The sequence below is a fragment of the Rhyacophila brunnea genome, unplaced genomic scaffold, assembly GCF_057557595.1.
Source record: "Rhyacophila brunnea isolate RB1 unplaced genomic scaffold, BYU_Rbru_1.0 scaffold_20, whole genome shotgun sequence".
Taxonomy (NCBI): Eukaryota; Metazoa; Arthropoda; class Insecta; order Trichoptera; family Rhyacophilidae; genus Rhyacophila; species Rhyacophila brunnea.
The window spans coordinates 14,135,238-14,159,278 of record NW_028232860.1 but is presented as its reverse complement, the minus strand read 5'-3'; the positions used below and the strand labels follow the sequence as shown (position 1 = coordinate 14,159,278).

At 36.6% G+C, this 24,041-nt stretch overlaps 2 protein-coding genes across 3 annotated transcripts; one reads left to right on the top strand and one right to left on the bottom strand.

The window, feature by feature from the left end:
• The first annotated feature begins 1,236 nt into the window (after positions 1 to 1,236).
• Positions 1,237 to 11,244, top strand: Dph5 (diphthine methyl ester synthase). Of its 2 annotated transcripts, none has more exons than XM_085948685.1 (5): positions 1,237 to 1,437; positions 2,459 to 2,645; positions 3,566 to 3,733; positions 10,152 to 10,292; positions 10,991 to 11,244. In XM_085948685.1, the coding sequence occupies exons 1-5, from the start codon at positions 1,303 to 1,305 to the stop codon at positions 11,170 to 11,172; spliced, it is 813 nt and encodes a 270-aa protein (XP_085804811.1). In that variant the 5' UTR covers positions 1,237 to 1,302; the 3' UTR covers positions 11,173 to 11,244. The 2 variants fall into 2 exon arrangements, with proteins under 2 accessions (XP_085804811.1, XP_085804812.1); XM_085948686.1 differs by having other exon boundaries at positions 1,237 to 1,441; positions 2,493 to 2,645.
• A 7,875-nt stretch (positions 11,245 to 19,119) lies between these two features.
• Positions 19,120 to 23,748, bottom strand: PDZ-GEF (PDZ domain-containing guanine nucleotide exchange factor). Its single transcript, XM_085948684.1, has 2 exons — positions 23,472 to 23,748; positions 19,120 to 22,992 (listed from the first exon to the last, which is right to left on the bottom strand). Exon 2 carries the CDS (start codon positions 22,841 to 22,843, stop codon positions 19,307 to 19,309), a length of 3,537 nt encoding a protein of 1,178 aa, XP_085804810.1. The 5' UTR covers positions 22,844 to 22,992; positions 23,472 to 23,748; the 3' UTR covers positions 19,120 to 19,306.
• Between the last annotated feature and the right edge of the window lie 293 nt (positions 23,749 to 24,041).

Genomic DNA, 24,041 nt, shown 5'->3' with positions numbered 1-24,041 from the left:
ATTGGCGTCAAGAAGCTACTTTTAAAACATTTTACCAGAGACCGATAGAAACACAGACTTCTACAGCGGGGGAACAAAATATGTTGACCTCTCTGTTCAGCCCGGTGCACTGAGCCTAAAAGCAAGGAGATGTTATACCTAATTCTCATGTTAGGTTCATCCACCTTATCTTGCAGGATCTCCAGGTGATAACAAACAGACATCTCAAGGGACTTCAGAGTCAATAGCGAATAATGAAAGGAGTTTTACCTACCATTAAAACTCTTATTATTCTTGTTGACTCTGAAGTTCAGAGAACACCTACCTGGTTTCTTTGAGACATATCAAATTGAGCAACCAAAGACAAAGCACGCTACGATAGCAGCGCAGTGTTGCCATATTTTGAAAAAGGAATTATAGTACAGAGCCTCCAAAATTATAGTATTTGGAGATAAAATATAGTACGCGTTGTCATCTGTTGAAAATGAAAATTTTCCCGATTTTTCATAGTCGGCTTGTTTTTTTTAGGAAAAATATTTCGTCGCGAGCCGCACGTTCCCAGATTTTCATGGTCGGCTCGTTTTTTTAGGAAAAATATTTCGTCGCGGGCCGCAGGTTCCCGATTTTTCATAGTCGGCTTGTTTTTTTTAGGAAAAATATTTCGTCGCGGGCCGCAGATTCCCGATTTTTCGTGGTCGGCTTGTTTTTTTTGGGAAAAATATTTCGCCGCGGGCCGCAGATTTCCAAATTTTCGAAGACCACTCGATTGCGAAATGGCAAATGCAGAATTATAGTACTTTTATATAAAATTATAGTACGATTTTCAAAATTATAGTATTTTGGGCGTACTATACCTATTTTATATCGTACATAGTACGCGGACCAAAATTATAGTACAAATACTATAATTATAGTACGGTTGGCAACACTGTAGCAGCGTCAGTCCTGCTAGCCGGTAAAAAAAGATGATCAACCAGAGAGATAAGTAATCGAGAAGAAAAGGGGGTAAAAAAGGGCCAGCACAGAAGAACACAAGGCAAAAAATACGATCAACATCTCAAGGGACTTCAGAGTCAACAAGAATAATAAGAGTTTTAATGGCAGGTAAAACTCCTTTCATTATATATTAATTTTAAATCATTGTAACACTAATGTTTAAGTGTCCCGCGCTAAATTCATTTGCTTGCTGGCAATGAACACAATTTATTATTGCTGGCAATTTCTATAGGCAAACGTCAGTTATCAGATTTAAATGACAGTTCGGATTCGCATGTTTTGTTTTGTACATAACCTAAAGACGTTTTCCTTCATATTATATACAATATGTTTTATTTAATAGGCTTGGGACTCGGCGATGCCAAAGATGTAACAGTAAAAGGATTAGAAATTATTAAAAAATGTGACCGCGTTTATTTGGAAGCGTATACGTCGATTTTGACAGTTGGGAAAGAAGCATTGGTGAGTGAGTGTCCATTCTGTCATCACAATGTTAATTATTGTCCTCTATATTCTTAACACGTTGATCGCCATGAGGGTCACCGGTGACCGGCATTGGATCACGTTAAGGGGGCCATGGGGGTCACCGGTGACCGGCAAAGAAGACCAACCTTAGAGTTGTTCTACAGCGCCGGCGGGATTTTTCGATACGCTGTGACCGGCATGGCCCTTCTGTATATTACTGCCACTTGGCCTGAAAATATGTCTTCCCAGTCACAAAATATAGGCTCACTAATGTAAAGAATGTACATAATGAAAAAAAAAGTTAATAATAATAATAAAAAGTTAAGGTAAATGTGTTTATATTGATATAAAAATAAACATTAAATAGATTATAAAAATGATTATAATGTATGTATACGTATATTTCCAGTTTATGTGTATCCAGGTATTATACTACCCAATTTGAAAACTTTTATTCCGTATTTGTGCCTTTTCTGTTTATTATACTACCTAAATCTTAATATAATTTGACCTCGAAATGGCACCATGCTCTCGTCAACACATATGGACAGGTGACCGGTGAAATGGCCGGCCCGGCGCACTATAATAAATTAACTTGTTGGCGCCGCGACGGACACATGTGGCCGGCACATCATAAAAACCAATATTTACGTAAAAAAAATATCAAAATGAAAAAAGACATTATATTCTTTCATAACCTATCAAATAATACCTTAGAAACAAATAATCATTTTTTAACTATTTTATGTAAAACTAGTTGGCTATCAATGTGTTAAACAATAAACTAAATGAGTAGATTGGGTAGTTATTAATTACACCCCCATATAAACTGATGGACTCAAAATTATTCTAGCTATGGCACATTTTCTTTTTTTGATTGGGTAGTGGAAACAGCACAGTCGGTGAGCTCAGTTTACTCACCCAGTGAATATATTATGATTAATTAAACGTTTTATTCCTAACCTTCAGGTTAATTTATATGATGTTTTCCATTGAATAATTTCTGTTTTGAATTCAGGAAGAATTTTATGGAAGAGAGCTAATAATTGCAGACAGAGAAATGTGTGAAAGCGGAACGACGGATCTCCTGGCTGGAGGAGTAGACGGCAATGTGGCGCTTCTGGTTGTCGGTGATCCACTGGGTGCTACGACTCACACTGATATGTTACTGCGGGCAAAGGAAATGAATATATCCTACCAAGTAGGTATTTTCCAAGCTTAAACATTGTCGTTATGAGAACAAAGATTGAAGAAAAATTTGTTAAAATGTCTTGCACCCAATTTATCCATCTGACTTAAATTGATTATTTTTTCAGCCGATAATAACTAATTAAATTCTTTTATGGTGTTAACTGTCAATTTCTTTGTGGAAATGCATTGTATTATTAATAACACTATATTTTTTTTATTCAATTTACAATACGCAAGATTTGTTATTGAACATAAATCAATTTAACACCTTGGAGACATATCTGAAATACATATTTAAAATTCAATTAAAATTAAAACTTACATTTATTTTAACAAGTTCAATTACATAATAATATGTACCTATCTAGATAAATGCACGGCAATCATTGAAATTTTAAGTTGCAGACGCATTATAGCATTTATTTTTTATAGACATGGCTGCTGTGTACAAGACTGTTTATACAATGCAGTTAGTTGACGATCTTTTACTTTAACCAGAGTGGGCACAAGGTATTTTTGGGCATTCTCCATTTTGTTTTGAATCTCAGCCTGCCCTCTCATTTAAAAACAGTGACATAACGCACTCGGCTGGTCGCAATCAGTTTGAAATCTGTGATAATTTACACTTTTTGTTCATGTTGTTTACATCATTTGTTAAGTTATTTTGTGTTGAACACAACCAAAGATGCTGAATTATATCGAGGGCCTAAAAAGCTATTTTACTAACGATTTTACTTACGTACGAGACGAAACCTTTAAATCAATTTATAATATTGAAAGAGTTTTATATAAACAAGCCAAAAATATGCATCAAACCTATGTACATATTCCACTTCCATCTGGCAGAATTTTTTGTAATAGGTATGTTTCTGAGATGTCTCCAAATTATGTATAAATAATATAACAGTATTGTTTTGGTTCTGATTGCAGGTAGTACACAACGCGTCAATCATGAACGCTGTAGGCTGTTGCGGTCTGCAGCTCTACAGTTTTGGCGAGACGGTATCAATTCCTTATTGGACTGATAGTTGGAAACCAGACAGCTTTTTTGATAAAGTTCTCTTGAATTACAATAGATCTCTGCACACCCTTTGCTTATTAGGTAACTATTTCTACTGATCTAAATGGCAAAATTTGCTTCAGCATTCAGATCGTTGGTATTGGTTGTCTTAAAACTGCTAAGCACAACGAATAAAAAAAGAAAGAAAGGATCATACTGATTCAATGCAGTATAAAAACGGGCAACCAAATTTTCCATTTTGGAGAGTCACGATTTTGCGTAAACAAATATGTAGTCTTTACGGCCATATTTGCCGGCCTTTCTGATTGCCGTGATTTGTACATATGCTCATCCCTTCTTTTTATTCGTAGGCTAAACCAAAAATACCTTATCTTACTAATTGGTTGTACTCAGTAAGAAAGTCATCTGTGCACGATTTTCTTTGCTGTTTATGACATGTGTTTAAGTTAGATTATTGTTTATCGATTTTTATTTGGTTACTTATCTTTTATATTCAAAATTCATTGTTTTTTGTGACTGCCGGATTGTATACTGCGTATTAATATTTTTGTTTTCACCTAATTAAATTTGTGTGTAAATAATCTTAAAATTCACACATCAACACTACTTACATCAATAAAAAAATTATACCTGAATGCAGAACAATAACAAGCTTATAATTAATTTACCTGGCCGACTTCAAAGGATTTGTCAAAAATGTTTTCTCAGTTCGAGCAAGGATCGAACTTAATACATAAAAACACATTAATTTTAGTAGGTAGGTGCTGGTTTTCTGTAACCATTCTCCCCACCCATTTCTATCTATAGTGGCCGTTTTACAGTTCAGTAATGCATGTATTTGGCTGAAAATTTTTCTACTTTCATGACTCGTTCATTTAGCAGAGATAATATCCAAGTTTCTGAAGCGTATAATAATTGTTTTGTATAAATAAATACCAGTCTTTTAGCTCGATCACCCGTATTAAAACCCTTTAAAAAGAATATTATTGTGAGAAACAAAATTAAATGAAGTTTATAATTAAGGTACCTGGGATTAAATATATCACACAAATTCACTTCACCACATACCTACAGTGGAACCCCGCCAGCGTCAGGACAATTAGGCGCCACACTGTCAAATGAAATAAATAGACGTCCGTTACGATTTTATACAGAAAGTAGATGAGGAGCTTTAATAAGTTCTGCGTGGCTTAAGCGTTGGCCTATAGCCTCGTGGGTCCCAGGTTCGAATCCTGGGTCTGGCAAGTACACATATTGGTTTTCAATTTGTGTAGACCCCTCATTGTGTGTAGTTTCTGCAGTCGTGTTTCATTTTGGTACATTTAATTCCCTGTTTTACATTCATATTTCTTTTTTTTTAACATTACAACAGACCATGTGGTCCAATGATTGTAGTGTAGTAGTAGAAGTGAAACGATCACATAAACATCCAGGTTCGAGGGAAACAAACCCGGAGCCCCTGGATGAGAGCCTGGTACCATACGCACTGGGCATCAAGAGCCCGCAAGTTATGTCTGAACTATTCAAACTTCAATTAAAATCCAATTTATTTAAACACATTCAATTCAATGCCTTGAATCGAATACTAGACGCATGTGTACGTTTTTATTTATAGACATGTCTGCAGTGCCCATGATCAAGGTTACATAACAACTGTATATAATTGTTTTTTATTTGCATCTGTTCAAATAATCTCTCAGCCTAGAAAAACATTGTCGGTTCAAGAGAAACATTCTTGAAAAGGTGAAAGAACACATTAACAGAATATTATGCTCCAAAGCAATTTTTATAATTTTTCAATAACTCTAATTTACGTTTTTCCTTTATTTACATTTTTTTGTCTATTCCTTCAAAATAATAAAATTGGACTTTTACTGTATTTATACGTGAATCGCCATTAACAATGTGATTGCTTTGTATAAAATGATATAACCATTTCATCCCCAACATTGGAATATATTCCATGGACACAATGTATGTATTATTTTTAATAGAAACATGTATCGTCACCGTTCAGGCAAAAGTCACCAACCCTCAAAAAGAAAGTTTTGAGTTGAGTATGTCACCCGAAGCGTAAAATTATGTTATATAAGATGCAAAAGTCACCACGGTACATTAGTTAGTAAAATACTTAAATCCGAATTATTTGTTTTTCACTGAATGACTTTCGATAAAATCTTAACAAGCATAAGTCATTATAAGTGGATAGACATTATTGACACTATAAAAAATAAATCCTTCGTTATAAATATAGAAGCAATAGTTACTAAATTATGTATGGTGACTTACTGATTTGTCATTTGAAAATTTCTAATACTCGTCTGAAACAGGCAAGAATAACTAAACCGGTATAGTTACTTTAACTTGTCATAATAAGATCGCTTTGGTCCAGATTATTAACAAACAAAAGTCACCAAACCACATTTCAGCCATCTTGCTTCCTTCAAAACCTTCCAGTTTTATTAATTATTAGCATCAAAAAGTAAAAGTAACCTAAATAACTTATTAAGAAGAAATGAGAAAATTATGTAATGTAGATAATACCTTAAAAACAGTAAAATCTGATTTTTCCTTCATCTCAAAACTTTCAAATTACGATATCTCGAAATTATGTTTTTTGGGTTGGTGACTTTTGCCTGAACGGTGACGATATTATGATTTGAATGTCTTGGCTTGATTTATCGTTCTTCCGAATCCGACAAATAGTGCACACTAAACTTTGTCAGTCATACATATTTCTTTTCATTGAACTAAGACTACAATGTGTAGATAGTGTTTGTTAGTTTTTAAAATTCAATTAAACCCTGCCTAATCCAAGCCATGGTAGATAATAGTTATAAAATATTCGTTTATCTATAAAATATCTAAAATTATATTATTTTTTAGATATTTTATAGATAGAAGAATATTTTTTATTGAATATGGTTTGGCTAGGCAGGGCTTAATGAATTTTAAAAAACTAACCAACACACTGTTTTTATCGAATCACCCATATCACACCTAAACTATTATGGTTTGGTTAGGGAGGGGTTAATTGAATTTAAAAACTAACCAGCACCATCTGCATATTGTATTCTTATTTAAAAATAAGTATGACTGACTAAAGTTTAGTTTGCACTATTTATGTTGAATCTTTACAGCCTACGGAATGTTAAAACAAAAAACAGTTATGTAGAATTTACAATCGCATATTTAAGTTTGAAATTGATTAACTCAACTTGGTCACTGATACACTCGTACAATTATTATATAGTTCAATCTTAGATACCTCAATATTAGTATAATGTGATGTATAATTGACCTAAATAAATTTACAGTGTTCCCATATTAAAAGAATGTTACAAATTAGGTTTAAACAATTTTATTATGAGTTCCAATCAGTTAGATAAGGTTGTGTAAAAATAATAAATTCTTCTGAAATGTAGTCATTATAAAAAAAAATTTCACTGTATTTTTAAATCAGCAATTAATTTATCAATGAACAATGTTTTGATTGACTGTACATTAATGAATTAACATCATACCGTCACCCCAAAAGCAAAAGGGCACATGTGCAATTTTGACGGTTTTGAGTTATGAATGCAGTTTTCTTCGTAATTTTTTTCTCTACATTATGGGCAAAACGGCATTTGTGAAGCAAAACCCATGAATTCACAATTGAGCAAAGAAAATAAAGGTTACTTGTGTATTTGTAAACTGATCTTCATTTAATGTATAGGAAAAAGGTAACATGTACACGATTTTAGGAACTATGTGCAATGTTTACAAAAATAATATAGGAAAAAAGTGTAATTATTTAAAAGTGAGTAAGGGCATTTGTACAAAAAAAATAATTTCGTTGTAGAAAAGGGGCACTTGTGAAATTTGTGAAAAATTTAAAAACATGTTGGCAGCGGACAATGAGGCCCAAATAAATATTTTGGAAGATCACAATAAGCGTAAAGTGGACGCTCGCAATTCAAAAGATGAAGATAAAGCTATTCATAAATGCATATAAGAAAAAGGTAACATGTGACTTACAACCTCTTAAAAATCTAAATTTGACAAATTATAAAAAAAAATAATTGCATTTCAATCTTGAGTAATTAGGTCACATGTGTTCCAAATTTCATTTCAAAATATTAAGTAATAACCTCTCCACGATTTTTTTTCACTCCAAAAACACTTAAAATGCGTTTTTCTTAAAACTCAATTTGTGCAGAAGTGCCCTTTTGCTTTTGGGGCGACGATACATACACTACTGATAAATAATTATATGCACATGTAATATCTATCAACGGAAATATTATACTTGTTAGGATAACAATAAATGAATAATAAAATTGATGACCATCTAATTTGTTATTCATATTCATGGCCAAATGCAATATTAAGAATTTGTGTTTTTTTTAGATGACATGAATCATATGAGGCGTCTAATTACAAAAAGCGACAAGTCCACAATTCAATATTTTCGGGAAACAACGTTTTTATGTTTCAAGCTTCAATAATTTGTTTTAACGTGAGATTATTTTTTCCGTTGTATTCTATGTCGAAATTAGAACCAAATGGCAATTTGTTTCAGCCGATAAACTCTTAAATGTAATAAATATAGGCAAAATAAAATTGGACGTAGCGCTATTTGAACCTCACTTTTAAATTTATTCCGCGTAAGGCACATATTTCCGTGGCACTGCCGTGAGTTTACCAGATGCTACAGCATGGGAGACGCCCTTTTCAATATTGAACGTCCCCTTATTGGTTGACTTAAACACGCGCGAAATCAACCAAGCTTTAAATATTATGAAAAACGGACTTGGCGCTTTTTGTAATAAATCGAGACTTAAAATATTTTTTTTCGTAGGGTTATGTCGCGTTTTGGAATTTATAGATCAATACATATTGTGTAAAATTATACAAAGAATACGGGCGTATTTTTTTCTCAATTTTGACCAAATGTGGACTTATCGCTTTTTGGAATTAGACGCCTCATATAAGAGTTGACAGTGGCGAGGGGTGGAGGTAGGCTGTTAAGAACTGACATAAATAGTGCACACTAAACTTGTCAGTTAAATTTATTTATTTTCATTGAATTAAGAATAAAAATTGCAGATGGTGCCGGTTAGTTTTAGCCTAACCAATCCATATTAGTTCAGGTATGCTATGGGCGATCCGACAAAAATAGTGCACTCTTTTTCAGTCATACCTATTTGTTGTCGTTGAATTAAGAATACATGGTAGATGGTTAGTTTTTTCTACATTCATTAAGAGTGTACATAAGTGAAACGGCAAATAATTTTCAACAGTATGTGGAACGAAATTTCGCAGTCGTCGCCAATCGGAGACTGACAGTCGTGGTGTGAGCACGTCAATTTGTTTTGTGATGGCGTCGGAGGAATATATTCTTAAATCGTGTAAAGTTGACTAAAAAACGTTCCGCATGTACTTGAAAAAGAAAACATGTCAATGAATATACTATTATTATTACGAATACAATAATAAACATAACATTAAAAGGACGCATGTGGAATTTTTATGACCAATTATATTTCGTTCGACTCGCGTCATTTGCACAATCCGCGCATCGCCTAGTCACGATCTTTTTAGACCATGCCTCAGCTAAAGTATAGCCTTAAGTCGTGCCTAAACCAAACCATAATAGATACAAAATATTCTTCTATCTATAAAATATCTAAAATGATTTATGATTTAATGGGTTAATTTTAGATAGACAAATATTTTTTGACTATTATGGCTTGGTTCACGCAGGGTTTAATTGAATTTTAAAAACTAACCAGCACTATCCCAAATTTGTAATCTTTGTTCAATGAAAACAAATACGTATGACTGACAAAGTGTAGTGTGCACTATTTATGACGGATCTTGACAGCCTACCTACACTCTTCGCTACTTCGATTTGATGTCAATAGCTCCAAGTATCGATCCTCTAACTCAGTGATTCTCAACTATTTTCGCGTCACCACACACTATTTATACACTGAAGAATAATTAATTACTTTTACTATATTCAGACCAAGCAAGGAGCACAGCTAATTTTTATCGAGAGATTATTATTAGTATATCAGTTTGTGCGTTTCTTGTATGACTCGGTGTCAAGTTAGTTACCATCAATTTGTCTGCCAGTAATTTGACTCTGAGAAACCATAAATAAATGCAGTTTTGCAAATATGCAAAAACATTTTTATGAAGGTAAAAAAGGCCGATGGGATTAGTTACCATGTAGAATTCTACACAAATTATATTTATTCTACATTTAATTCGATGATGTGAAATTTGGCGCAAACCGAAGTCGATATACGAGCTAAGCAGTGATTGACTAATATTATGAACAGGATGTATCCATTTTTTAATAATTCAGGCAGCAGGATATGGGGAAAAGACCTCACTCCATCTGTATACATGAATTATTTTTTATCTTGAGGTTATAACAAAGCTTCTTAAACTGACGGTAAAATTGCTCGTATAAAATGTAACAACTAAGTTTTATTTTATTTTATAGATATAAAAGTGAAGGAGCCAACTGAAGAAAGCCTCACAAAAAAGATTCGAAAATATATGGATCCGAAATTCATGTCGGTTAGCGAAGCCTCTAAGCAAATATTGGAAATCTTAGTACAAAAGCAAAATGTCCCTGATATAGGTGAGAAATTTAGTCTAATGCGAAAACATCTTCTTGGCTACGTGTTAAAACTATGAACTAACATGCTCCGTCCTTTTAACTGTACTTCCATTATAAACTAACAAGCTCCTCCCATTTAGTCGTCAACAGCGCTTGCTTACGTAGCCAAGAAGATGTTTTCGCACAGTCGTTAGTATGTTTTTTAACTGTCTTGATGAAAACAATATGTATCTTCCAAGCATAATTAAAATAATATGTAGTAGTCACTTTATGTTTTATTTGACAAAGTTTTAATGAAATTTTCTAATAAAATAGTATGTAACCAATATGCAAAACATACATAATAAGAATGTGTTATTAGAAATAACAAACATACTTCCAATCGAAAATATCTGTCACGACGAAACCGGTCTTATTTATAATATAATAATTGAGGAAACAAGTAGGATAGATCAAACGAAATTTTAGTGAAAAATGGTGTTTATGCAAAAATATCTAAACGAAACAAATCAGTTGAATGCCGTTTTTTTTAATTTATGTATTTCTAAAATGCTCTTTAAAAATTTTGTGCTTCCAGCGATATAATAAACAAAATCTGAGATTTTATTATTATTTTTTTAAATATGTAACAAAAGACTGAATTACAATGAAAGAAATTCATTCAAACTTTATCAATTTAGGCTAAGATCTGACTTAATTTTTTTTTTTTTTAATTTCAGATATCGACTCAAATACATTGGTTGTTGGTTTAGCCAGGGTTGGTTCTCAAGACCAAGTAATAAAAGCCTGTTCACTCCTCGACATGAGTAATTCTGATCTAGGACCGCCTTTGCATTGTCTAATTATACCCGCAAAGTCACTGCATCCACTTGAGGAGGATTTTTTAAAACAATTCAAATAATTCGCAGAAAAATCCGACCCTGTATGGTGTGTCAAGTGAAAATAAATAAAGCATATTATATTTTTTTCATAGAATATTTTATTTTCATAAATATTTTTCTTGATAGATACTAGAAACATTTTTACAATACAAAAATTACAGTCTGAGGAAATGTGACGCATAAACAAATAATTATGTGCAGCAGAATAAATCTCTTACCTTCTAATAATGATATAATCAAAAGAGAGAGATTCCTTCATATAAGTAATAATTTTATTTATATTAAATAATATGTATCTCAAAAATCCATTTTAAATATAATATTTAGTTTTGAACTGAGGCTTAATAGTTTAATTCCAGGAATGTAAAATTACACTCCTGATAATAAACCTTTGAGTCATTTTATACAAGTTAAACTTAAAACGTAAAATTATTATTTACACTATGTATAAAAGAATATCGATTCAACCGAAGATGATGTAGAACCTATTTGATCGGAGTCAGTAAAAACCTGGCAGCCGATAAACTTTCATTCTCATACACCGAGTCAATTAATTAAAAAACATTCATTATAAATTATTCTATCCACTTTCACAGGATTTCACGTCTTACAACAGCTAAGCCTATTCAAGCCAATATACAATTGGTGATTTCACAGGGTAACAGTAACATAATTAAGATCATTTAAACATATACAATCTATATTTCTATTAATCTTTGGAATCTTACTCGCACTCTCCGCAGGGTAACTTAACGTATGGCCCTCTACCATAAAAAAAAACCAAGAAAACACAACAGATTATATTGTCATTAGTACGCTTCCCACAATCGAATTAATTTAATATTGCATTTCATTTTTGATCGGTTTTTGTTGATCAACCAACAAGTTACATAAATCTAAACAGATAAAATTTAATGTGCACCGTTTTCAAATACGTTGTATTCCAGCTGGATCCAGATGAATTGTTAACACATGTAATATGTATTTCCATTGGTATCTGCAATATGTTGGTTTAAATTACGTTTTCGCTGAGCAAACTAGATTGGTTCATGATCAAAGGCTTCAACTGCTTTTAAATGACTTGAAATATCACCAACAAACGAATATATACACAAAATTAATCTTAATGGTGATTTATTTTAATGGATGACATTTTATATTCTTTGTACATATTAGTATAAGTCTTCAATAATTAATTGCACATAAAGGCAAAGATTTTTCAAATTACAAACGTAACTATTTCAGTTATACGCATGTAGTGAAATCATCTCAAACCGTGTGACTTACAGCTGGAACAAATCCATTACTATTAAGAAGTTGACTTCACTTTGACGGTTTGTGGTCAATTTACGTACCCTCACCTAATTGTAGTATGAACCATCTTATTTAATTAATGAAATGCAATAAATATCGGCGATTTCATTGAACACCATCTCAATTAAAATATTTATCATGAATTTAATTTAAACTGAAATATTAAAACATTCCAGATCTTTTATATGTCAGTTTTTAACAAAATCAGAATTGTGACAACCGTCCTTTTGACATTCTACTACAAAAAATGGATATTTTATTTTGGCCCCAGATTGGTGAAAGCAAATTTCAGATAAAACATGAAAATAATTATTGTAAAACAAATAATTTATCATCATATTGACATGACATATAATGACGTACAATATTCAAGAGAGTGGCCGAGACAAGAAACTCATATCTCTCTTAAGTCCCTATATATGCGAAACAATGAAAGAAATATTAGTGCCCATTGTGATTGTTATAATTGACCATACTAGTTGCAAAGTCCATTTTTATTCCAAGATCACAAAAAAGCAGCTTGTCATACAAGACTACAAAAAAATACTTGTTTCGAGTAACATATCGTCAAAAAACTAGATATGCAACCTAAAACACATCCTAATTATTAAAAAACAATATTTTATTATTAGTTGTATGTTGATACTGTCTGTATATAACCGGTTCTATACCTTCAGCGAGTTTTCTCGCTCCATGAGGCCGTGATCTACAGGCCGCACGTACGAATTATATATATATATACATAATATATCTCGTCTGACTTTAAACTCAAATTACTAGCCACTGTCGATTGATTCGCATAATCTAAAAAATTAAATACATAGTGACATCTGTTTGAAATAATAAGCCACAAATTATCGATATTACAGCGATTGGAGTAAGAGCTTCGCTCTACATTCAATGTGTATCGTCAAAAATCTGCGGCCTGTCAGATACTGCCATAGTAACATTGTGAGGCATAGAAAAGGTTATACATTTGACTTTCGAGTTATATTATCTTACACTGATTTTTAAAGGATTTGCTGTGGCACTCTAGCGTGATATGAGCATTTCCCAGATAATCAATATTCCATGCGGTGATGCACGGTCACAATGATAGATCCCATTGTTGCATCAGTTTGACTCGTTTCAAAAATACTTGCGGTAATATGGGAAGTTCACAATATGTATTCACATATTGATAGAAATGATGTTTCGATTTCAAGATTTGAGAAACTGCATGGTGACAACACACTCACCCATCCTACCAACCAGTATTTTTAGGGGACTGTGAAATGGGTAAGATTGAAAACCAGTGAACTGACACATTCCCAACAAAATTATCAACAAACAGAGAAATCTTTGCAACTAATACCCTCAATTGTAACAAATTTTATTTACATGGTAATGGACCAACTAACATCTTTCAAATCGGAGATATGAGTTAATTTCTGAATGGCTCACATTGATACACCAGTGAAGACTGAAATATGACTTGATATAGCCACTATAGACAAACCAAAAGAATTTGTCCGGTGACCGAATTCGGAACTAACATCACTATTATTAAAAAAATACTATAAAAGAAATCATCCAACGTTTGCGTGATATTAAATCTGTCCCCGAGATATTGTGTATCGTATGACAGAAAGAACACTTTCGAGAAAACACAATTTAAGATTTTTTTAGGACCTCGATATCTATGGAGTTTTGGTTTTAGGAACCCCAGTTCCAAACACTGACAATGGGTACAGGATATTTAAGAATACTGTTTATTTTTTCAAATTATGTGAGAAATTAAGAAATAATTTAAAGATAGTATAATATGCAAGGTACTGATTATATTTGATTTATCCAAAATAATATATGGTTTTAATTAAATTTTGTGAAAATATTTCACAATAGACGACAACTTGTATATTGGCACAATATCTTCAGATTCCCATAAAGGAGTTTATTGTATAATAAATTTGTTAAATTTCAATATATTTCTGTCTTTGATTGGTGTATCAAAATATGTATTGAAATAAAAAAAAATAATCGAAGAGACAAAGGTTATAATTATGAAATAAAATATACATTCGACATTGCATGAATTTAAACATGAAATCCAATGTCATGTTAATTTTAACCTAACAGTTCATAAGTAGGGATGAATTATTTCACCCCGTTACGCCAAACATTTGAAAAAAATAAATAAAAAAAGATAGAACCGGCGGTACATACTGGGATTGTAAACGATTCGAGTGAATTTAATTGTTAAGTTTCGGATCCGCGCTGTCAATGGGTGCTCATCAAATTAAGTTTACAACTATTACAGACTAAAGGAAAAATCTCTATACAAAATCTAAAGTTAGCAAAAACAATTAATGTATAGAATTGACAACTTGGGAAACATTTATAATAATCAATATTACATTATCGGGGAGCAAATTTTTGATCGGAAATACGTAACACAAATACACAACAACCGAATCAAAACATCGTGAACAGTGTTAGGTTGATAATAATAAAATTGTGCTAGAGAATTACTAGTGCCGTGATACATCCAAATTTTTTAAAAATATATTACAATATTGATTGATTATTTATGAAAATTAAGGGTGGGGGTGGGGTGTCTTGAATACCACAGCTGGATCGTAAATTCATTGGCAAAAAAAATCAGGGATCAAATACTGGTAATAAATATTACATTGATAACAAAATCGTACAATGGTCAATAAAATTATTAACGTCATAATGATATTGCTTTATAATATACCAATTTATCTATGTAAATTCAGAGATAAAAATTGTAATGTTTATCTGTATGAAATTTTACAAAAAAGCAACTTCGATGAGTGTACAGAATATACCATAATGTATTCATTGTATAATTCACAATGTTTTTAATGAGAACTGGGACTAATGGAAACTCAAATGGATGAAATCATGTTTACAGATCAAGCAATGTTTTTGGCAGAACCTTTGATATTTTCAGTTTGTAACATCTGTGCATGGCATGAATATATTGAAAGCTCATCAATATTTCTGTAAAATCTCAATGTAAACTTGTTGATTCATAAATATATATACATATATATACATCGGATTATAAGTGACCTCGCACATGCAAACTCATACGTAATTTAATACTCCGATGCACACAGACTCAATGCAATATTGTTCATTAGACAAACAGCCGGTCACACTTGTAACAAAATTGGAAGGCACTCGGCAGATTCGTCGTTATATTATAGTCTCCGCAGCCAAAAACCTTTAAACATCTGCTAATCAAACTAAAAAAGAAATATCAAACTGGAGATTGAAAAAATATTTAGCTAATTATTTCATTCGCTTACATGCGTGCAAGAGGCAATGCAATTTTGTTGGCTTATCTGAGTCTGTGTACAGGACATACAAAGAAAGAAAAAGTTATTATACTACATAGCCGTATACGGATGTATTTTTCATTGACACTATGGAGCATAGTTTAAAATCCTCAACCAACACGAACTGGCATTACTGTTGATTTACTATTTAAGCAGAATGTTTTGAAGTACGTTGCTTGATCTGTTTGACATCCATTTTTTTCTATTTGTAGTATAATTGACAAGCTGGTTAGAAGAGGAACGTTACCTGCTAAGCTGTAGTTTTAATAAAAATACAACAAATAGGCCCCTCTTCTATCAAGCTCCTCGATTATTCAATAAGTAGTGCTATAATAGTATATAGATATATATAAGAGAAATTTAATATTTTGGTCAACATTTTATGAGCTATTAATTGAATATTTAATTATTCGATATGCAGTAGAACCTCGATTATCGGAATCGCATTATGATCATGATTAAACAGTGAAATAATTGAGGTGTTGAACATTAAACGTGAGTAAGTGACATATAATTAGAAAATGGATTAGAAGCAGTTTTCACATCACCATATCTCTAATAATTATGTTTGAAACAGGATGTAAACGGTTTTATATGAAAAGATATAAGCAATTCATTCCCAATATTGGAGAATATCCTATGGACATGATGAATAAAATGTCAACATTATTTTCATGGTTTTGGGTTGACTTGTCCACCTTCGAACACTATAAATATGTAATAAACATGAAGAAACAAAAATATTTGTATCTACATCATTTGAGAATGAGACCTCATTTACAGAATGTTGAAAACAGTTATATAGTAGAAGTCGATTTAATCAACTTGATCACTGGTACATTTGTATCCATCCAACCCCTCAATTGATAGAAGTTAAGAAAAAATGTTTATTCCAGATTAATCCGGATGTACAATACTTTTAATATTAATACTTTCGACCGAAGGTACTTGATGGAATTTGAATTTAAATTTTAATGGATTCAAGCTCTGTACTATTCCTTACTTAAATGGAATAGTACAGAGCTTGAATCCATTAGAATTTACAATACTTTTTATTTATTTTTTCAATTGGGTATCCGAACTACCCCCTGTCCCCAATTGGTCTGGATAATCGAGGTTTTACTGTATTATCGTTTATTCAAAAAAACTGGTGTATTTTTCGGACAAAATTTCCAATGCAAGAAAATAGTAATTAGGTTAACGGCATACATGACTACACATTTGCAATGTTCGAATCCCAGGTGAATCGAGTGACATGTCATTAGATAAAATCTCTAAAAGGTGCGGCCGAACATTCACAACACCTCAGTCCTAGAGAAGGACAGAGGGGTTGACAATTAATATTATTACCATGTCGACGACAGCAGAGAACTATAAATCGAGCAGTTTATATTGTTAACGAAAGGTTCTCCTTTAAGACGGTGAGCCAGGTAAAAGACGTCAAACAAGTCATCACATTTCCTGTTATTCGCACTTCTTAAATACTCAATCAACAGTATTTATTCAAGCACCCACATTAAAGCATGCTCTGTTTAGGAACGATAATGGTAATCTATTACTGTTTTTTTTTTTTTGTTTACCCATAGTTGATCAACGTTCTCATTAATATAATTGGGTCTCACATTGTAAATGTAGTGAAATTAAGAGACGTATTTGGAAAGACACAAAAAAATATCATCGACACCTCCTACATAAAAGGTCGAACTGCGTTTCTGGCTATTTTGACTCAATTGCCTTTTATTAAATAATTTTAAAGATAATAAAACGATGATATCGAAAAAAACAAAAATTAATCAATATTTTATAAGCGTAACTACAAAGATACGATTCCAGCATTTAAATCAGGGGTAGTTAACCTAGACCCTACCGCCCACTAGTGGGCGTTCCAGCTTTCATGGTAGGGCGGTATGGGTTTTATAAACATTTTCATTATGTTTTCATAAAATTCCCCGTGACAAGGATAAACTATTGGAGCAAAATTTAGAGAAATTACAATAATACCCTCTGTAAAAGAATTTGCATCAGGATAAATACCTGAAATTGAAGGTGTATGACTGGATGAAAAATCCTTTTACCGCAAATCCCTATTTTATAAATCGCCATTACTGTGGAACCGGTGGGCGGTTAGAAAATTTTACTACTAACAGAGATATAAAAGTGGGCGGTGGGTATAAAAAGGTTGACTACCCCAGATTTAAATTAATGCCGTCATTAAAATCATAATACTGAAAAGTTAGTAATACTTTGCAGTTCCGACCTTATACGTAGGAGGTGTCGACATGTGAATTTCACCCAGTCTTATGATTTGATAACGCGACCCGTGGATTTAAGGGCAGACATTTCATCACCACCCAAAATGTCTATATATAAATTTATTGATTGATAGATGATGTAGAAGTACGCATTGATAGATTTTATATCACCATAGTCACCAATACATAAAACCACTGATTCATAGTTTGCACATTTGTAATTTCATCTCTGGACCAAGTATCTTTTGATCCTAGCGAATTCCGCAATACTAGGGGCTTCACAGTGATGTTTAACAAGCACCACTCTTCGAATCATCGCACTATCCAAATACACCTTAAGAAAAAATTGAAACGGATCGTAGAATTTCCATTCTTGTTGCATCAAGTAAGAAGACCAATCGCTAGATATGACTGACTATACTTAATTTGACAGAAAGATTTGGCGATGCAGAATTAGAATAGCAGTAGAAAGCGTTCAGCCAGTGAATGATTTTATTGAAATAAGTAATATTGTGTTTAGCGGACATCATAACGCACACTGACATGTGTAGCGTTCACTGGCCGAACGGAGTTCTGATTTCCGCGACAAAAGCCACCGGTATATATGCGGCGGTTTGGGCACACGGAGAGGGCGACATGTGAAGACATTTTTTTTCATAATACTCGTTTTTAGAACCTGCCATAAAATTAATTTACCCTTAAAACCTTCAACGTAAAATAATTATATCGTAAAATATAATACCGAATATATTATCATCTACGGCGCCCGAGAGAAACAGTATAATCCAAAATGCCATGAAGAAGCTGCGTAATGATTATAATGGTTCATGGACTCACATCTACGAATATACTATTTAAATTTAATATAAAATGCACAAAAATATTGATGAATTTAAATGTTAATACTATTAGAGAGATACTGTTTCCTCGATGTACATCTCTGCGGGAAAGTTGGTCGAATGACATTATTGTGCGGTGGCCTATTTGGCAAATGCAAATTATCTCTGTAGTACCATTTCGTTGGAACATTAAATTCAGAATTTTTTTCTTTGGCTAATCACTTTCAGCTGGGAAAGAACGTTTAGCTTTCGGCGGCTAATGATGAGTTTTCGGGTTACACTGTTCATCCGGGGCGACCAGACTATCCGAATCGTCGGCAAAATAAAATTTCACAATTATTCACCGAACGCCATTGAATAAAGAGTCTGCGTTATGTACACGAGGGGGGAGAAAGGAATTCAGACAGCGGAGACCTGCTGGTCGTCGTCGTCGTCCTCGGGCGGGCCACGGTAGAAGCCGTCGTAGGGTCGGGCGACCCCCTCGTGGCTGTGGGCGCGCCCCATCCGGTCCAGCCGGGCGAACTGCGCGGCTAAGCTATACGGGGGCGGGAGACGGGGAGGTTGGGCGGCGGGCAGGGGGCCCCTGGCGCAGGGGGGAGGAGGAGCGCACGAACTGTGGCCGCTGTCGCTGGAGGTGACAGAGCCTGTCTTGCGCAACGGTAAGTTGACGAGGGAGGTGACGCTGCTGCTCTCGGCGGACAGGTCGACGGAGGGGAGGGGGGTGGGTGTGTCGGAATGCGAGCGCTCATGTACAGCACGCCCCCCTGGGGGGTGGCATCCCGAGCCGGAGCTGCTGGTGGATCCAACGCGGCGGTGGGCCCCGGGCGAGGGGCCTGAGGGGGGTGGCGCTCTCGGCTGGTGGGGGCGCGTCTTGGCGGGCTCCGACAGGGCAAGCAGCTTCCGGACGGCCTGCGGGGAGGCAGCCCCAAACTTGTTTCCGCCGAAGCCCTTCTTGCCTTCGCTGGCCGATGAGGCGCTGCTAGCGGTGGAGAGCGAGGGGGAGGGATGCCTTCTCCGCTGAGGCCCCGGGGCTAAACCGCCGCCTTCGCATTCAGCTGACAGGGCGTGTAGCCTTTCCTCATCCGTCTCTACTCGCATCCCATTTAAGTAGGCTTTCACACGACGAACCATTTGCGCCTCCTCGAACATCCGTTTGGGGTTGGGGGCAGCCGCTGACTTCTTCCGCCGCTTGACAGTGACGCGGCCTTGGCGTGCCGAGCCCGCCGTCATCCTATCCAAGGTATCCATGGCGGTGCACGCGGGCTGCTTGGTCAGCTCCAGCAGGGCGGGCAAGACACGAGCCGAGCTGCACATGTTCATGAGGGCACGCACCTCCTTGGCGATCATCCTCAGCTTCTCGAAGTTAACGAGCCCCTCGGCCCGCGAGTGATTACCCTCGTGGATGAACGTGAGGTCCTTCTTCACCACTGGGTAGAAGGGGATGACGGGTGAGCGGCCCTGCTCGCAAGCTACCAGCTGCCGGTATTTGGACATGTTTCTGGAAGGATCCATTGCCTCTTGTAGGTCGGAGAAGAGCTTCTGGTACTTGGCTGACAGCTTCTCCCAGGAGAGCCGCAGTCGTGACACGGCCCCGTGGCCCAGCCCTGAAATGATAGCAAACATGGAGTTGAAGTTCTTGCACTCCTTGCACTGGCGGGCAACTTTAATGAACTGCTTGATGATTTTAGTCCGGCGAACGACAGCCTTTTCGTTGACTACCTCCGTTACCACCCAGAACATCTCCTTGTTGACGAGCTGAGCGAATTGTGCCAGCATGGGTGTGCCATATCTGCTCTTGAGTTCAAACAGATCGTCGACGTACTCAGTGCTCTCGATCTGGCGGAAGACGCCGAAGTCCTGCAGGGTCAGCTGGACGGCCACCTCTACCGCATTCAGCTGCAAGAAGTGCACTACACTCTCCCGGAGGAGTTCCGGTGCCATGTCGTCGGGAACAAGGGTCTCGGTGACCCCATTAGTCTTGAGGTAATACCGCGAACTAAGGCCGATCCTCTCGGCCAGGTTCTGCAACTGATCAGGCAGGGTGTGCTGTTTGATGATGCCGCCCTCGGAGGCCGACACCTCGCACAGGGAGTAGTGCGAGCTGGAGTCCGTAATACCAAACTCCTGCAGGGTGAGCATCACCACCTCGTGGGCAGTGGTCTCCTTGTGCACCAGCAGGTACTTACAAGTCTGGTCAGCTTTGTACACCTTCAAAACATGCTCGGGATAGTCGGACGATTGCAGCTCGTCATAGCAAAGAGAGATGAGGTCAGGGTTGCTGCGTGAGCCGTAGAGGGCGTCGCCACCCTTCAGGGAGTCATCGTCTGGGAGGCAACTATCGTCCGCATGCAGCCCATCTGAGATGGTGTTTTTCGGGAGGATATTCATTTTCATGAGTGCCTTCTGCAACCTTCTTTTGGGGCCGAGGGTCATGAATCCCTTCTGCGACTCCTTTTTCACGATCGGCTGCGGCTTCTTGATTGGCGACCGGAAGGCAGGGGCGAATGAGGCCGGATCATCAGGGACCAGCTCGACGGTGGAAAGGCGGGCGTGCGGGTCGGCCTGCCAGCGGACCATGTCTGTCATCTTATAGCCCCGCTGCCGGGGCGAGTTTTCTGGCAGGAGGAGCATCTGTTTGAAGGCTAGGAGGTTGCTTTTAACAGATATGCACAGGTGAGTGGAGCCCGTTATCACCTCCATAGCTTTCGCGTGGCTGACATGCTTAAACGACTGCCCGTTCACGTCCAGAATCTGGTCGCCTCTCTTCAGCCCCACGTCCTCAGCTCTGGTCTGCTTGTCCACTTTCAAAATAAATATCCCAAATCCCCTCTCGTAGCCACCGAGGACGGTGAAGTGGAGAGGTTCATCCCGCGAAGAGCGGGAAAGCGTGACACTTCTCGTTCGGGCCTTAGCCGAGCAAGCGATGTTCAGTAGGCGGAGCTGGATATCCATAGCCTCTCGCTCGAGACGGGACTCGAACAGCTCCAGAAAGTCCATCATGTGCGGATCTGTCTCGAAGTCGGTGAAGTGATTGTTAACCCAGAATATGACGACCCGCATCACCCTGTCCCGGACGAACTCTTCATTGAACCACTCCAGGAGCTGATTGGCAACCGTTAAAGGATTTTCAATAAAAGTTCGATGCGTTAGGAGAAAGTCTTCCACATATGTCGGGTCGCACGTGTTGTCCTCGATCAACTGCAGAATGAGGCGTTCGGGGGACCCCCGGATCACCACCTGCATGTCCGTTATGAAGGTGACCCTCCCGCCCTCGGTGTGCCGGCAGATGTTTTCTTGACTTTGATGCTGGATTCTGTAGTAGTCGGTTTGAGTTATGCAAACGAATTGGCAGTCGTCGCAGCGTGTGGTCATTATTCCACGGTGATAAAGCTTTTCCAGGGTGGCCTCGGCCATGCCGAAGCTGTCACCGACGTGCAAGTGCTCTGTCTCACCGCTGGTATGCTCCACTTCAACGTGTCCGTTGATGAGTACGGACCATGAGTCGTGCTCTTCCCCGTCGTTCATGACGACGGTTCCCGCCTTCTCCACAACGGCGAAGACCATAACTTTGCACAGAGCACGTCGAACGGTCAGCGTCATGTTAGTGAACGCCTTCAAGTGTTGCGTGAACTCCAGGAGGATCTCCAAGTCATCCTCGTTCCGCTCGGAGGGGTCTTTTTCGAGGCACTCCCTGACCGCGTCCCGAACGGTCAGGCTCTCCATGCTCTCCTCGAGGTCCTCCTCCTCATCGGAGTCGACAATAGACTCGATGAGGCCCGAGAGGTCCACCTCCAGGTCCATGTCGAGGGAGCTGTGCACAGAGGTCATGGTGTCGCTGCCGCTATATGCGGAACTCGTATCGCTGGAGTTGGAGCACTTGTGGCCGTGGTGATGGTGGTGATGATACAGCTCAGGACTGCGCCCGCCCCTGAACATTGTGCCGAGCCTCTGCTGTTTGCGGATTCGGAAATCCTTCGTGAAAAGATCGCCTTTCAATTGTAATCTCCGGAGCGGTATAGATCCATTTCAAAGAATCGACAGTCCATCGATATAAGAGTCAATCCGATTTTAGACCAGCGGCCGTCCTAAAAATGAAGTGAAATTTTTAATTAGGAAAGATTCAAAGTTTTTCGCTGTCGACGAAAATTTTATAATAATTTCTTATTGAATTTACCAATCGAAATATGACGGCTAAATAACATCCCATCAAATTTACAGATACAGGAATGTGCCCAGTAATCATTTGCATTCTAATTGTTTAGCTGTCAATGATTTCTTCGAAACGTAAACAATCACGCGTAAAACGGTGCTGTACCTTTACATATCGATGTAAATATAATTAACATATCGAGATTAACGATCGGCAAATCGGTAATTTTGCAACTGACTTAATAATAAAAAATAATTATAGCCTATTGTACCTATATAGTGATAATATGTCGTTTAATTTCCATATCTGACAATAAGTTCATTAGATAAATAGATCACACGTCGCGCCTTATAAATATACAGATAAAACCGTGGCTCTTTCGAGTATTGCACTTAACATCCACAACATATTTACCTAATAGCATTATATTTGCATTCATGGCTGAAACTGTCACAACTTCCATGTTGCTTTCTAATCAACAATTTTCACCGATCCATAAACGTATGAAAACATTGAACGCTCGGGCTCACCCTGCGCTCGGAAAAATTGTCGAATTTCAGAGATTTCGATCGTTCATTCGTTAAATTTGCTCCAATTTGAGGGTTCTAATAATTTCGAGTTTGATTATTTAGAAGGCTCTCCCACGAAACGACAAAGCCCACGTTAAACCGTTTCCGATCAACAGAATACCATCCATAGACGAAAATACAATCACACCGAACACACTCGCAATCCAGACCAAACTTATCTGGAGAATAAGATAGGGGAGCTACTATCGAAAACTACCCAATTACGACTCGTAACTGACAAAATCTGACATTCTAATGACGTTTTTCAATATGGCGTCCTATGGTAGTTTGTAGTTCCAATTTTGGCCATTCTCCAGATAAGTTTGTAGGGCTGTAGTTCCATTGCGCATTCACACCAAATCATAGATAATATAAATATATATATTTTTTTTAATTTTCAGAACATGCGACATAA